The sequence below is a fragment of the Mirounga angustirostris genome, unplaced genomic scaffold (genome assembly GCF_029215605.1).
Source record: "Mirounga angustirostris isolate CCGP_5_RB_7025 unplaced genomic scaffold, mMirAng1.0.hap1 SCAF_14, whole genome shotgun sequence".
Classification (NCBI taxonomy): domain Eukaryota; kingdom Metazoa; phylum Chordata; class Mammalia; order Carnivora; family Phocidae; genus Mirounga; species Mirounga angustirostris.
Window position 1 is genome coordinate 44,639,097 of NW_026991722.1, and position 12,156 is coordinate 44,651,252.

General features: G+C 35.5%; 1 protein-coding gene across 7 annotated transcripts in view; it reads right to left on the reverse strand.

Moving 5' to 3' along the window:
• TAF4B (TATA-box binding protein associated factor 4b) overlaps positions 1–12,156 on the reverse strand; it is a 132,202-nt gene that overhangs the window by 20,890 nt on the left and 99,156 nt on the right. For all 7 annotated transcript variants that reach the window (XR_010407275.1, XR_010407274.1, XR_010407276.1 and 4 more), the window contains one exon: positions 11,430–11,540. Coding sequence is in view for 4 of the 7 variants with exons in the window: in XM_064577790.1 (XP_064433860.1) it covers positions 11,430–11,540 (111 nt within the window). In the remaining 3 variants the exon portion in view is untranslated. The remainder of the gene's footprint in view (positions 1–11,429; positions 11,541–12,156) is intronic.

The following is a 12,156-nucleotide window of genomic DNA, read 5'->3' on the forward strand; positions in this document are numbered from 1 at the left end:
AACAGGCTCATACAACATTACATTAGAAACTAAAATATGTCCAATGAGAGATGGATAAATCATAGTATGCCAATGAAATGTGTAGAAAAACATTTAAATGACATGGATAAGAGATACATATGACACCATTAAGTAAAAAAGTAGGTTGCCAATATTCCCATTCTGTGAATTTTGTAAAAATGTGATAGGATGTGGATAACTTTATTTCCTTCTCTATATTTTCTACAATAAACATATATCTTGATGAAAATAACAGTTTCAAATATAAAAATTGGTGATTTCTTTAAAAGTTCCTCTGTAAAGTGAACTTTTATCACCAATCTGAGAAATCAAAAGGTGTAAGTGATGGGGACAAGAAAGGGACCCAGGAGGAGTTCACAGAAAAGGATCCACTGGAAATAAAACAGAGAAAGCAGACAGAATAGATTCCAGACACTAAGTGAAAGAGGTAGGCTTTGGAGCTCCTGGTGAGGTCAACAGAGCAGAGAAAGGTTTGTGGAAGGGGGGACAGTCCTCATTTCAGGTCAAATGAGGTATATATTCCCTCTAAAATCCAAATGTGCCCCTTTCTTTGTGTGGGAGAAGTCAGCTAGATACAGCAGGTTTGTTGTTGTTTTACCTTGGAAAAGGCACCTCAACATAATCCAAACCACTGGACTCCTAGAAGGTTCACCAAGATAAAAGGCACCTGAATTTTTGTGGGAATTATCCTCACCCTCTGGCATGCATGTACCTTACCAAAATGTCAACAGGAATTGTTACATCCAGCTCACCAGATCAAACCAGCATGGTATCAATATAATGGATCAGCATAATGTCCTGTGGGAGAGGATTTCCAGGTCCTTGCAGACTACCTTACAACAGAAAGCTTGATATAGCCCTGAGTTAAGTTAGTGGAGGTATATTGCTGACCCCACCAGTTGAAAGCAAACTAATTCTGATGGTTTTTACTAATAAGTACATAGGGAAAAAAGCATATGCCAGATCAAGATCTGCATACTAAATGCTAGCAGTTGCACTGATTTGTTCCAGCAACGAAACCCCACCTGGAACAAATGCAACTGAAGCTACCACCTGATTAAGTTTATGATAATGCACCATCGTTCTCCAAGATCCATCTGTCTTCTTCAATGCCAAATAGTTGAGTTGAATAGGGATGTGATAGGAATGAACACTTCTGCAACTTTCAAATTCTTAAGGGTAGTTCTGTAATCCCTCTAGGTAAGAGCTGACTACTTTGGTAGGCAGATAAAACTCTAGTGGCTTCCACCTGACTTTCCCTCACTTCCACAGGTCCACAAACCAATGTGGGATCTCAGTTAGTTGTTGAATATGTCCACTCTAATTATGCATTCCAGGAATATGGAAATAACCACATTGGCCCCACTGTTATTTGGCTCTAAGCCAAAACTCCACTGACTGATGGAAAACAGTGGCATTTGGGTGTTCTAGAACTCATTACATTCTGAGTCAATATTCAGCAATCCCCAAAAAGTCTAAATATTTCTTATTACCCAAAGTCCATTACTCTAGTAAATGGCCACAGGTTTTTTGTGGGGAAGCCTAGAAGGAGATCAACAGCATAAATTCTGGTTGTATGGCAGGACCTGGCTTTCCCTTCATTTAAAGGTTGTTAGATCTGTGAACTGGCTTAAGTCCAGGGACAGGCTGAGGGGCCATAATCTCTTTACAGAGGTCATCCAAGTCACACTTCTGTTCCCCACGTCTAGAGCTCTTCTGTTTCTAGAAATCAATAAATAATTCACAAGGTTTTCCATCTATTTCAGTTGGATACTATGATCAATTACCCCATGCCAAAGATCTCTGCAACTCAGACTTCTCTGATTTCTGCTTTGGCTTCACTGACCATTACAGTAACCACTGACCATTACAGTAACCACACCCTCACCCTTTGTTTTTTTGCAATTAAGTGCCAGTATTTATCTCTGTCACCTGGGATTCCACTACTCTTGATGAATTCAAGGATCCTAATTTGATGGCAATAGTTATCCTTTCATTAATGGCTTAACAAAAACAGCCAACAGAGCTCTTCAAGGATGTTGTAGCTCTCCTCATGAATGTATTTCTCAGAGCCCTGAGAAAAGGAGTGTTCTCTAGGCCCACCCAGGGGACATGTATGGTCAAGTTTTTGTTTTTTAACAAAAAATCCACTCAGGGCACCTGGGTGGCTCAGGAGGTTAAGCTTTTGCCTTCAGCTCAGGTCATAATCCCAAGGTCCTGGGACTGAGCCCCACATTGGGCTCCCCGTTTAGCAGGGAGTCTGCTTCTCCCTCTCCCTTTGCTCCTTCTCACTGCTTGTACTTTCTCTCAAATGAATGAAATCTTTAAAAAAAAAAAAAAAAAAAATCCACTCTAGCATTCTAATCTCCTTTGGATAACTTCCTCTACAGTATATAAACTAGGATCTATCTTAACTTTACTTAGTTTAGGCCACCTTTCAGTGTAGTTTTCAATCAACCAACCAAGCAAACTGTTAGAGCCACTCATAGCTCTCTGACTTAATACCTTCAATCTGGAATCTTTGCTTAGTGAGCCCTAATAAATAAATTCAGCCTGATCCAATCTTATATTCCTTCTGCTCTATTCCATTCCCACACCATTCTCTAGGTAATTGCAGGTGAAATCATTCACACTTCCTCATGGGTAACACCTAGTAGGTAGGTACCTCACATTCTGGGGGCTGTTGGAATTTAAGTGAGGCTACAGAGGTATAAAAGCAATTAGAAGTGGTGAGAGTAGGTCCTGAAGAAGATCAGCAGTCCCTTAACAGGCAACAACCTCAAGGGAAGCCATTATAGATTCCTCAGGAGACTAACCTCCCTCAGACAGGGATAGGACTGGTAAAGGTGGGTGGGCAGAATTAAGGAGTCCAAGTACCCAGCTTCACTGGAATCTGCCCATATTCCCCACCCCATTTTTCAGTTTTTCATTCTTTCCCAATGTAGCCTTAACACAAGAGACCACAAAACTGGAAATTCAATTTGTATCATAACTCAGCCACCTGCAGGATTAGACTTTGGGTTTAGTTTTCAGAAATCTCTGCCTTTGGCTACAAGAGATAAGGGTTTCCTTTTAGAGCAATCACAGAGGCTTTCACTCCCTTATGTGGATTTTGAGCTCAGAATCTAAAGCCTTTTCCTTCTTTAAGTTCCCCAGTGTACTTTGAAGGGACCATTATTCTTATTTTCATGTTAAAATGTTCTGTGGCAGTAAATACTTGGTCTCCCAAAGCCTTATCTTCTATGGGCACTTGTTTACTAGTGTCTACAGCAGATAAAGTAACTGTTTTGCTACAGGGTGCCATGATCACTGGTGTCTCCTTTGCCACTTGAAACAGGGCCATTAATGCTTTTAAACCTAATTAGACCTGAGAACCCATTCTGGAAAACCTAGAACTAATTTAGGAACCCATCATTACATTACTGTTCCTCTACAACTACTTAGGATACAGATGTCTGTATCAGTTAGCATTTGAACAGGGAACACTAGGAATGATTCTGAATATGGCATTTATAACAGAGACTTGGCCCTAAGTAATTATGAACCTGGCCAGTTTATGTCCAGCTGTTGACTCTGGTGCTGGGCCTAGCCTAGGATTTGGAGAAGCCAACAGGGAGAATATGGGGGAAGCTGAGGGGCCCTTAGGCTCTCCCATGCCAAGAACGTTTGTGAGCTGCAGTAGCTCCCCGTGTCCCCACAAGGGCCTTCTGAGAATAAGAATATGGCTGCAGTTTCACTTCCACCTTGCAAAATCAAAACACCTCCTTGCTCACGGTAACTGGGAGTTATGCAAAAAAAGGAATTCTGGGAAATGTAGCTCTAGCTTAGCAAATGTGACAGAATACAAATCCACCATACCATCTTTGTCTTTTTTTTTTTTTAAATACTTGTTTGGATCTGTCCCAAGTTTTAACTTCTAACCCTTCTATTATTATTTCTGCTCTCATACTTTCCATTTCCAAGGGGTCTTTCATTTTTTCTAGTCATTGTTAAAAACAGCTTTCCCTTCTTGTTTCATGGTTGTAATACATTCTGGTGCTTTTTAAATTTTTTTCCAGTTTCCCACTGCTTCGTGCCTTTTCTTCCATATTCTCCTTTTAATCTTTTATGTAAGAGGTTTCCCTTACACATCTGGTTATCCTTGCCGATATGTTCATATTTAAAAGGCACTTAACTATTAATATTTAAGGCCTCTTCTCTTGGTTAGTTACTTTTTTCAGAAAGAATGCCTCTAGTCTGTAATCAATTTCTACTCAAATACTACTAAATACTCTTACTGCTGTTTTCTCCTCTCTTCTATAGTCTTGTGTATTTATGATGTTTTCACTCCTTTATTAACATTTAAGGGGAATTTCGGAAGAAGGAAAGATAAAACCATAATGTGCAATTCAACATATTTCACAGGAAGTCCCCGAACACAGCTTATAAAGAGTCAACCTTTAAATCTCTGGAAAATTTAAAAGATTTGACTACAATTTAGATTTATGTTTAAGTTATTTAAGAAAAAAAAAGTTATCTGTTAATCAATGTTATCTGTAAATAACATTAAAAAAAATATCTCAAAATATAAGGAGCTGCTTCTTTATCTAAAGTAATAACATACTCTAAATTCCAGTGAATCTATGTGATATTTATAGAAAATATTAGATGACAATAAAGTATGTTTAAATCTCTACTAAGTCAGCTACAATAAGTAACAATGTACACTTCAGAAAGTTATGGTTCCCCTATAGCCTGGCAAAAAGGAAAGGAGGTAAAGAATGGCACTACCTGTGCCCCTCAAGAACATAATGACTAAAACTGTTTCCTTTCACGTCAATAACCTTAATTTTGATTTCAATCAAATTTTCTAATTTATTGCTAAGCAAAGTTTCATGAAAGTCCTTTCTTCTCTTACCTCAAGAGTTAAAATCTTACAGGGTAGGACTCCAGCCTGCTTCTAGACAGAGCATATACTATCCACTTGATCATTTTTTTGTTCTGGTTAGCAAATTAACACTATTTTAAGCAACATATACCACACACATCAATACTATAAGCACCATGTAGCTGATTTGGTACTGTAACCACTTAATTTTAAAAGAATATCAGCATGGGGTAACTGGGTGATGGACATTAAGGAGGGCACGTGATGTAATGAGCACTGAGTGTCACAGAAGAATGATGAATCACTGACCTCTACCTCTGAAACTAGTAATACACTGTATGTTACGTGAATTTAAATAAAAATTTAAAAAAAAGAAATATTAGCATTTCAAGCCAAATGAATAATTATTCTCATTTATTTATGTTTGTAAAAAAGCACTGAAAGTAAAACTGCATGCTCACATTCCAAAATTTGTACTTTCATAGTTCCAAAATTGCTTTTTATGTATAATGGTGTGATTTTTTTAGATATGTTATGAAGTTAAAATAAAACCTAAACAAAAATTAAGAAATATCATTATGAATGTTAGATCATTAATAAGCTACATGAACTATCTGAAAATACTGTTAATAGGGAAAAAAGATCCTTTCCAATCCAAGGATCTAAAAGTAACACAGGAAATAAAGTTATTAATGTTTTGATATTCCCAAGAACCACAAACACATCACCTAAACAATATAAACAATACAAACAGGCAAACACTCTAAATCTTAAAGTAGGTCCTAATTTACTGTATACGTATCTGTACAGCCTGTTATTAATTTAAAAGCTAATTTCATATATATGCACATATACAGGAAATATATGCATATATATATACATATACTATACATCTATAAATAAATATATATAAAACATCAAACCACAGCAGTAAATTAAGGACAAATTCAACTACTCCCAAGTACTAAATTTTAACTATTTGCTTTTCTTTTTAAATGTCAACAGGTTTATGGTACAAATATTTGAACCAAAATGGTAATCGGTACTTGTTGCTTTTTGCTAGGGTAATACAAGGAGACAGCAGCTGATGCTATTCAACTTTTTCAAGACTTCTGAGAATATCAAATATAAATCTATCAGAGGCCAGTTTAATATATAAGTTGCACAAATAGATCTTTTTAAGGGTAAGAGGCATTTTTCCTTTATTTTACGTAACAGAAAAAATACTAAAGGACAAAAGTCTAAAACTAATTTCTCCAAATTTATTATTATTGTTGATTTATTATCAACAAAAATGGTAACCTGTAAGTGCAAAAGTACTAAGCTTAATTTTCTGAATTTTTAGTAGACAAAAAAACTGCATTTGAACTAATGAGTTATTCTTCAAAGAACCAGACTTTACTTCACTACCCTCTGGGATTATATGATTATTCTAACAAATTTAAATCCAACAGGTAAGATTTCAGGTTCCTATCTATAAAGAAAGAAGCAGACAAAAAGTAAAGCCTCAGTTTCCAAGGAATAGAATATTAAAAATATAAATGTTTCATACACCATTTTTGTGTTATTTGTGAGGGAGTACAACAAATGAATAAAGGGTTTTAAACAATCCTGATTGGGGTACCTGGGTGGCTCAGTTGTTAAGTGTCTGCCTTCAGCTCACATCATGAACCGAAGGTCCTGGGATTGAGCCCTGCATCCGACTGTCTGCTCAGCAGGGAGTCTGCTTCTCCCTCTCCCTCCGCCCCTCTCCCCACCCCTTGGGCGCTCTCTCGCGCTCTCTCTCTCGCCTGCGCTCTCTCTCAAATAAAAAAAATCTTCAAAAAAATAAAATAAAATAAACAATCCTGATTAATGCATTTAAGTTATTGGAAGGGCAAATATATCAGCAATAAACTTAAATATCAAAAGAACATATAACAGGGCTTTCTCCAGTTTCGCATTTTTAAAAGAAAATTGCCTTTAAAGTTAAAACACTACAAATAAAAATCAACAAAAAAGAAAGTAGTCTTTAGCTAATTTCAAAATAAGGATCATAATAAAACATCACCAGCTCATTAAAATGGATATTTTCAATTTAGGTTACCATTACTTGAAGTACTGGCTGTTATATAATACAGTAAAATGTGACAACTACCTAAGTCTGAAGTCCAAGAAATACAGGGGAAAATATACATACTCAAATTCTCAAAACTAAAGAAGCACCAAGCAAACAGACTATTCAATATATTTATATCTAAGTGAGGATGCATCTGTATTGAAATTTAAAAATTAATAAATTTTTATTTTAATGCCAATAGATAAATCATAAACTGATTTTATCTGTTTGAATACCGAAAGTACATTTCCCCCTGACCCTTAAACTATGACCTTTCTCAGATTCAAAAATACAATAAAAGAAAAAGACACTTAAAAATCTCTGATTATTGAGGCGCCTGGGTGGCTCAGTTGGTTAACTGTCTGACTCTTGGTTTTGGCTCAGGTCATGATCTCAGGGTCGTGAGATCAAGCCCCATGTTGGGCTCCTCAATTGGTGTGGAGTCTGCTTATCTCTCTCCCTCTGCTTTCTCTCTCTCTCTCTCTCAATAAATAAATAAGTAAAATCTGTTTTAAAAAAATGTTCTTTAAAAAAAATATATCTCCAATTATTACACACCAGGGAATGTTTGTTTCCAAAATTTAACTCAAATGAGAGAGAGAAGCAAAGTTTTGAAGAGATTAGTGGTCAGCATTTCAAATTCACTATGAATCATTAAGACTACTTATAAAATACTATTAAAACCTAAAATAACAATAGTGTTACTATGATGACACAATGACAATTTATTAAGTCCGTTCTTGAGGCTAGAAACTAGCTAAGCACTTCGCATAATCCAATCCTTAAGACATTACAGGTGGGTATTATACCCATTTTCCAAATGGGGACAATTGAGGTACTGTGTTAAAGAACTGGTCAAATATTATAAAACTTAAACAGAGTAAAGAACCAAACCCAGATTTGTCTGAGTCCAAAGCATATGAACTCACCCCAGGCACTGTAATATAGAATTTTTTGTATAATACTAGCATAATAGAAAAGGACAGGAACTTAGATATTCCCATAGCTCTTTCTCAAAGAAGTTATAATATTAAAAATAATAACTATGTGGATGGAAAAAATTATAAATAACTATTCTTGCAACAAAAAAAAGTATGCTAAGTCATATTTATAGGAATACGCTTCACAATGAAATAGCATGACCCAGTGTTAATAAAATATTCACACACATTTATATACAAAGAGACCAAAAGTTAAGGGCAGTGGGCTGTCCCGTGGTAGGGAAGTAAAAACATAAAAAGCTCTCTACTAAACTAGTTTTACCATATTTTTAAATATATTAAGATTTGGAACCTTGAGGACATTATGCTAAGTGAACTAAACCAGTAACAAAAAGACAAATACTGTATGATTCCACTTACATGAGGTATTGAAGTAGTGAAATTTACAGAATCAAAATGGAGTTATTAGGGGCTGTGGGAGGGGGAAGTAAGAAATTGCTAATGGGTATAAAGTTTCAGTTTTACAAAATGAAAAGAGCTCTGTAGATATGTTGTACAACAAAGTAAATATGCTTAAGACTACTGAACTGTATAATTTTCAAATGGCTAAGAATGGGGGAAAAAAAGATTTTATAGTAATACATACACAGCCATACACAGATACATATCAATAGAACAGTCCTGCACTAATACAGTAGCTTTTAGCTACATATAACTATTAAAATTTACATTAATTTTAAAAACTTAAAACTTTTATTTCCTCAATCAGTAGCCATAGTTTAATTGCTCAACAGCTGTATGTAGCCATTGAAGACACCACAGATAGAACATTTTCAACACAGAAAGTTCTATTAGATAGCACTGGATCAGAGTATAAACAAACAGACTCAAATACATATGGGAATTTGTATTCAATACAAAATTTGTGTGATAAAGGTAATATTTCAAATCAATGGGGAAGAAATATTGAGTAAATAGTGTTGGGATAATTTGTGAGCCTGGATGAGAACAAAGGAAGACTAAGGGAATTAAGCTAAAGCTGTATCTCAACTCCTATTCAAAAGAAATTCTGGATGAATCAAAGATTTATACTTAAAAGGTAAAATGATAAATGTATTAACACATAATTCTAATTAAGAAAAGCCTTCCCAAACAGAATGCAAGTCCAGAAGCCAGAAAGATTTTTTAGGAAAATAAAAACTTTTAGAAGAAAGAATATAGCCCAGACAAACTGGGGCGGGGGGGCGGGGGGCGGTGGGAGGGTGGGATTGTGGTGTGTTCCATTTTCTTAATCAATTGAAAAATATAACTCAGCGGAAAAAAGTAAATTGAAAGTGCCAATATACATAGAAAAGTCTGCTCAATTTTACCTGTAATTTAAATATTCTACTAAAAATTGCATTTTCTTTCTTTTTTTTTTTTTTTTAAAGAATTTATTTATGTCATAGAGAGAGACACAGTGAGAAAGGAAACACAAGCAGTGGGAGTGAGAGAGGGAGAAGCAGGCTTCCTGCAGGACCCTGGGATCATGACCTGAGCCGAAGGCAGGCGCTTAACGACTGAGCCACCCAGGCACCCCTAAAAATTCCATTTTCAACCATCTAAGGGCAAAGATAATCCCCAGTGTTAATCACAGTGTGGGAAAGTAGACACTAATGGATGTAAAAACTGATACAACTTATTCAGACGGTCATTTAAAAATATTTAACAAAAACCAAAAGCAACAAATAATATTTATGATAAAATGATGCTGAGTCTAGAACTGAATTTAAAACAACCTGAGAGGGGCATGTGGGTGGCTCAGTCAGTTAAGTGTCTGCCTTCGGCTCAGGTCATGATCCTGGAGGTCCCAGGATCAAGTCCCACATCAGGCTCCCTGCTCAGCAGGGTGTCTGCTTCTCTCTCTGCCCTTCACCCTGCTTGTGCTCTCTCTCGTTTGCTCTCTCAAATAAATAAATAAATAAATAAAATCTTAAAAAAAAAATAACCTGGGAGATAAAAAACTTAGCTGAGAAAAGTTGGTATAGATATAAATAAAGACTGGGAATAAATTTATAGTAGGTGTAACAGGGGGTGGGTATATGGGGATTTATTATACTATTCTATCATTGTATGTTTGAATTTTTCCAAAAAGTTATTCCTACTATGCACAGCCTTTAAACCAGGAATTCCATTTTTAGGAATTTAGCCTATAGTTACATTGTACAAACATAACAATGTCAGTACAAGAACGTTCTGTAAAAAAGCCTAAATTTCCACTAAAGGACAGGTTGATAAATTACATTTATCTAAACATAGTAATATCCTATATCTTTAAAACGTATGGAGGTCAATTATATGAGGGAGATTATGGAAAAAAGATTATGGAAAAAGATCCTGGAAAAAAGAAAAACATCAAGGGCAGAACAATAACTCTAGTTTGAACACATTTAAGTAAAAACAAAATCAAACATGTGGATTTGTGAACACCCATGATATACATGTCCATATTCATAACATTTCTAGGAAGCTATTTCAAAATCTTAATAATGGCTACGTCTGGTTGGGAAGGAGATGGGGGACTAGAAATCTGTGAGAAGGAAACATTTATTTTTCAAACATTTTTTTATACTGTGATTTTTTGGGGGGCATGTGAACACGTTGCATTCACTACATTTATAAGGAAAAACAACTAATTTTTTAAATCCTTCTACTGAGATGATTGTCATTCATTTAGGAACTGTCAGTGTTCAGGGTCAATGCCAGGGAGGAGCTTGTCTCAAGCACATTTAAATTTTACAGAGCAAAACAGATGAGCCGTGACTCTTATTGCTGACCCTATCTAGGGGCTCTTACCATACCTCTATCTCACTCCGATGATCAATCCGTTAATGTACCATTACAACAAATATTTGCTCTAAAGATGTAAGTTAGAGCTTTCCTTGGTGCTAGTCAAACAATTAACAATTTTTAATGAGTATATAAGTGCCTGGTTCTGGGGGGAAATACAAATGAATAGGATTATAGTCTTGCTCAAAAAGTTTAAAATCTTGGAAAAAATATGCATCCTATGCGGAACACAGACTAATTTGCCATGCAAACACACTATGTACTGAGACAAGAAGTCAATGAGGAAATGAATAGTGGTTCATGCAAGAAATAAAGAGGGCAGATTTATCTTAAGAGATGAGCTAGATTTAGATACACAGCAGGAAGAGGATTACATAAGACCACTGAAAAGAATGTACAGAAATAAAAAAATTGAGATAGTGAGACTCAGTAGGACTAGAAATGAGGGGTTGGAGGAAGTATAAAATAAATAATCAGTAGGAGTTAAGTTCAAGGTGATATATATCCTAAAAACCAGGAAAAATTAAGATTCTGTAAAACAGGCAAAGGAGAGTTTTAACAGGCATTTGGCAGCACCAGCATGCTAGGTAGGGTAAACTATCTACACGTCTTTGCTTCTTTTTGGCTTGCTTTCTTGACATGAAAAATAAAATAACAAACATTACTTCAATACCTCACTTCCAGACCCAGATTCTAGTGGTCTCTTCTTTCTTGGTCCAATAGCCGCAAGAGCTGTGAGGTTAGCATCTCTATGCTGTATCTGCGCAAGCTCCAACTGTTGTAACTAGAAGATGGAATAAAAAAAAAAAAATGCATATTTACATAGAGTCATGCTCAGAGGGAGTAAGAAATTGATCACTAAGCCTACTTCTGTGTTCTTCACCAAACAAGTTAAAGTAAGAAATAAATATAAATTCCCCTAATAGCCAAGAGCACATCATTTCCTGATGCCTTTACCCCAACAAACTCTTTAGTCCTCAATCTAAAAACAGAAGAGGCAGAATTTAGGTAAGGAAGAAGTATAGAATAGAAGAAAAACAAGAAAAGAAAGGCATCTAGAGCTTAATCTCTTCTTACTTTAATCACAGGTAAGAAATGCCTGACGAATAAATTGAACAGTAAACTGGACAGAAATTGGCCAAACTATAGTCAACCTTTTCAGATTAAAAGAAAACTACTCGAAAATAAAGAGTTATTGTGTGTCATAGGAAACAGTTCTGTGCTGTGTGATTTACAAACTGCCTCCTTAAAAATTAACTCATTTAACTCTCACAACACTGAAAAGTTTATATTAATTACTATAACAGGATATGAAAATTATACATGTACTCATCTTTTTTTTTTTTTAACTAAGGAAGACATGCTCTAAGAGCTTAGGAAAACTTCATAAAGGTCACATA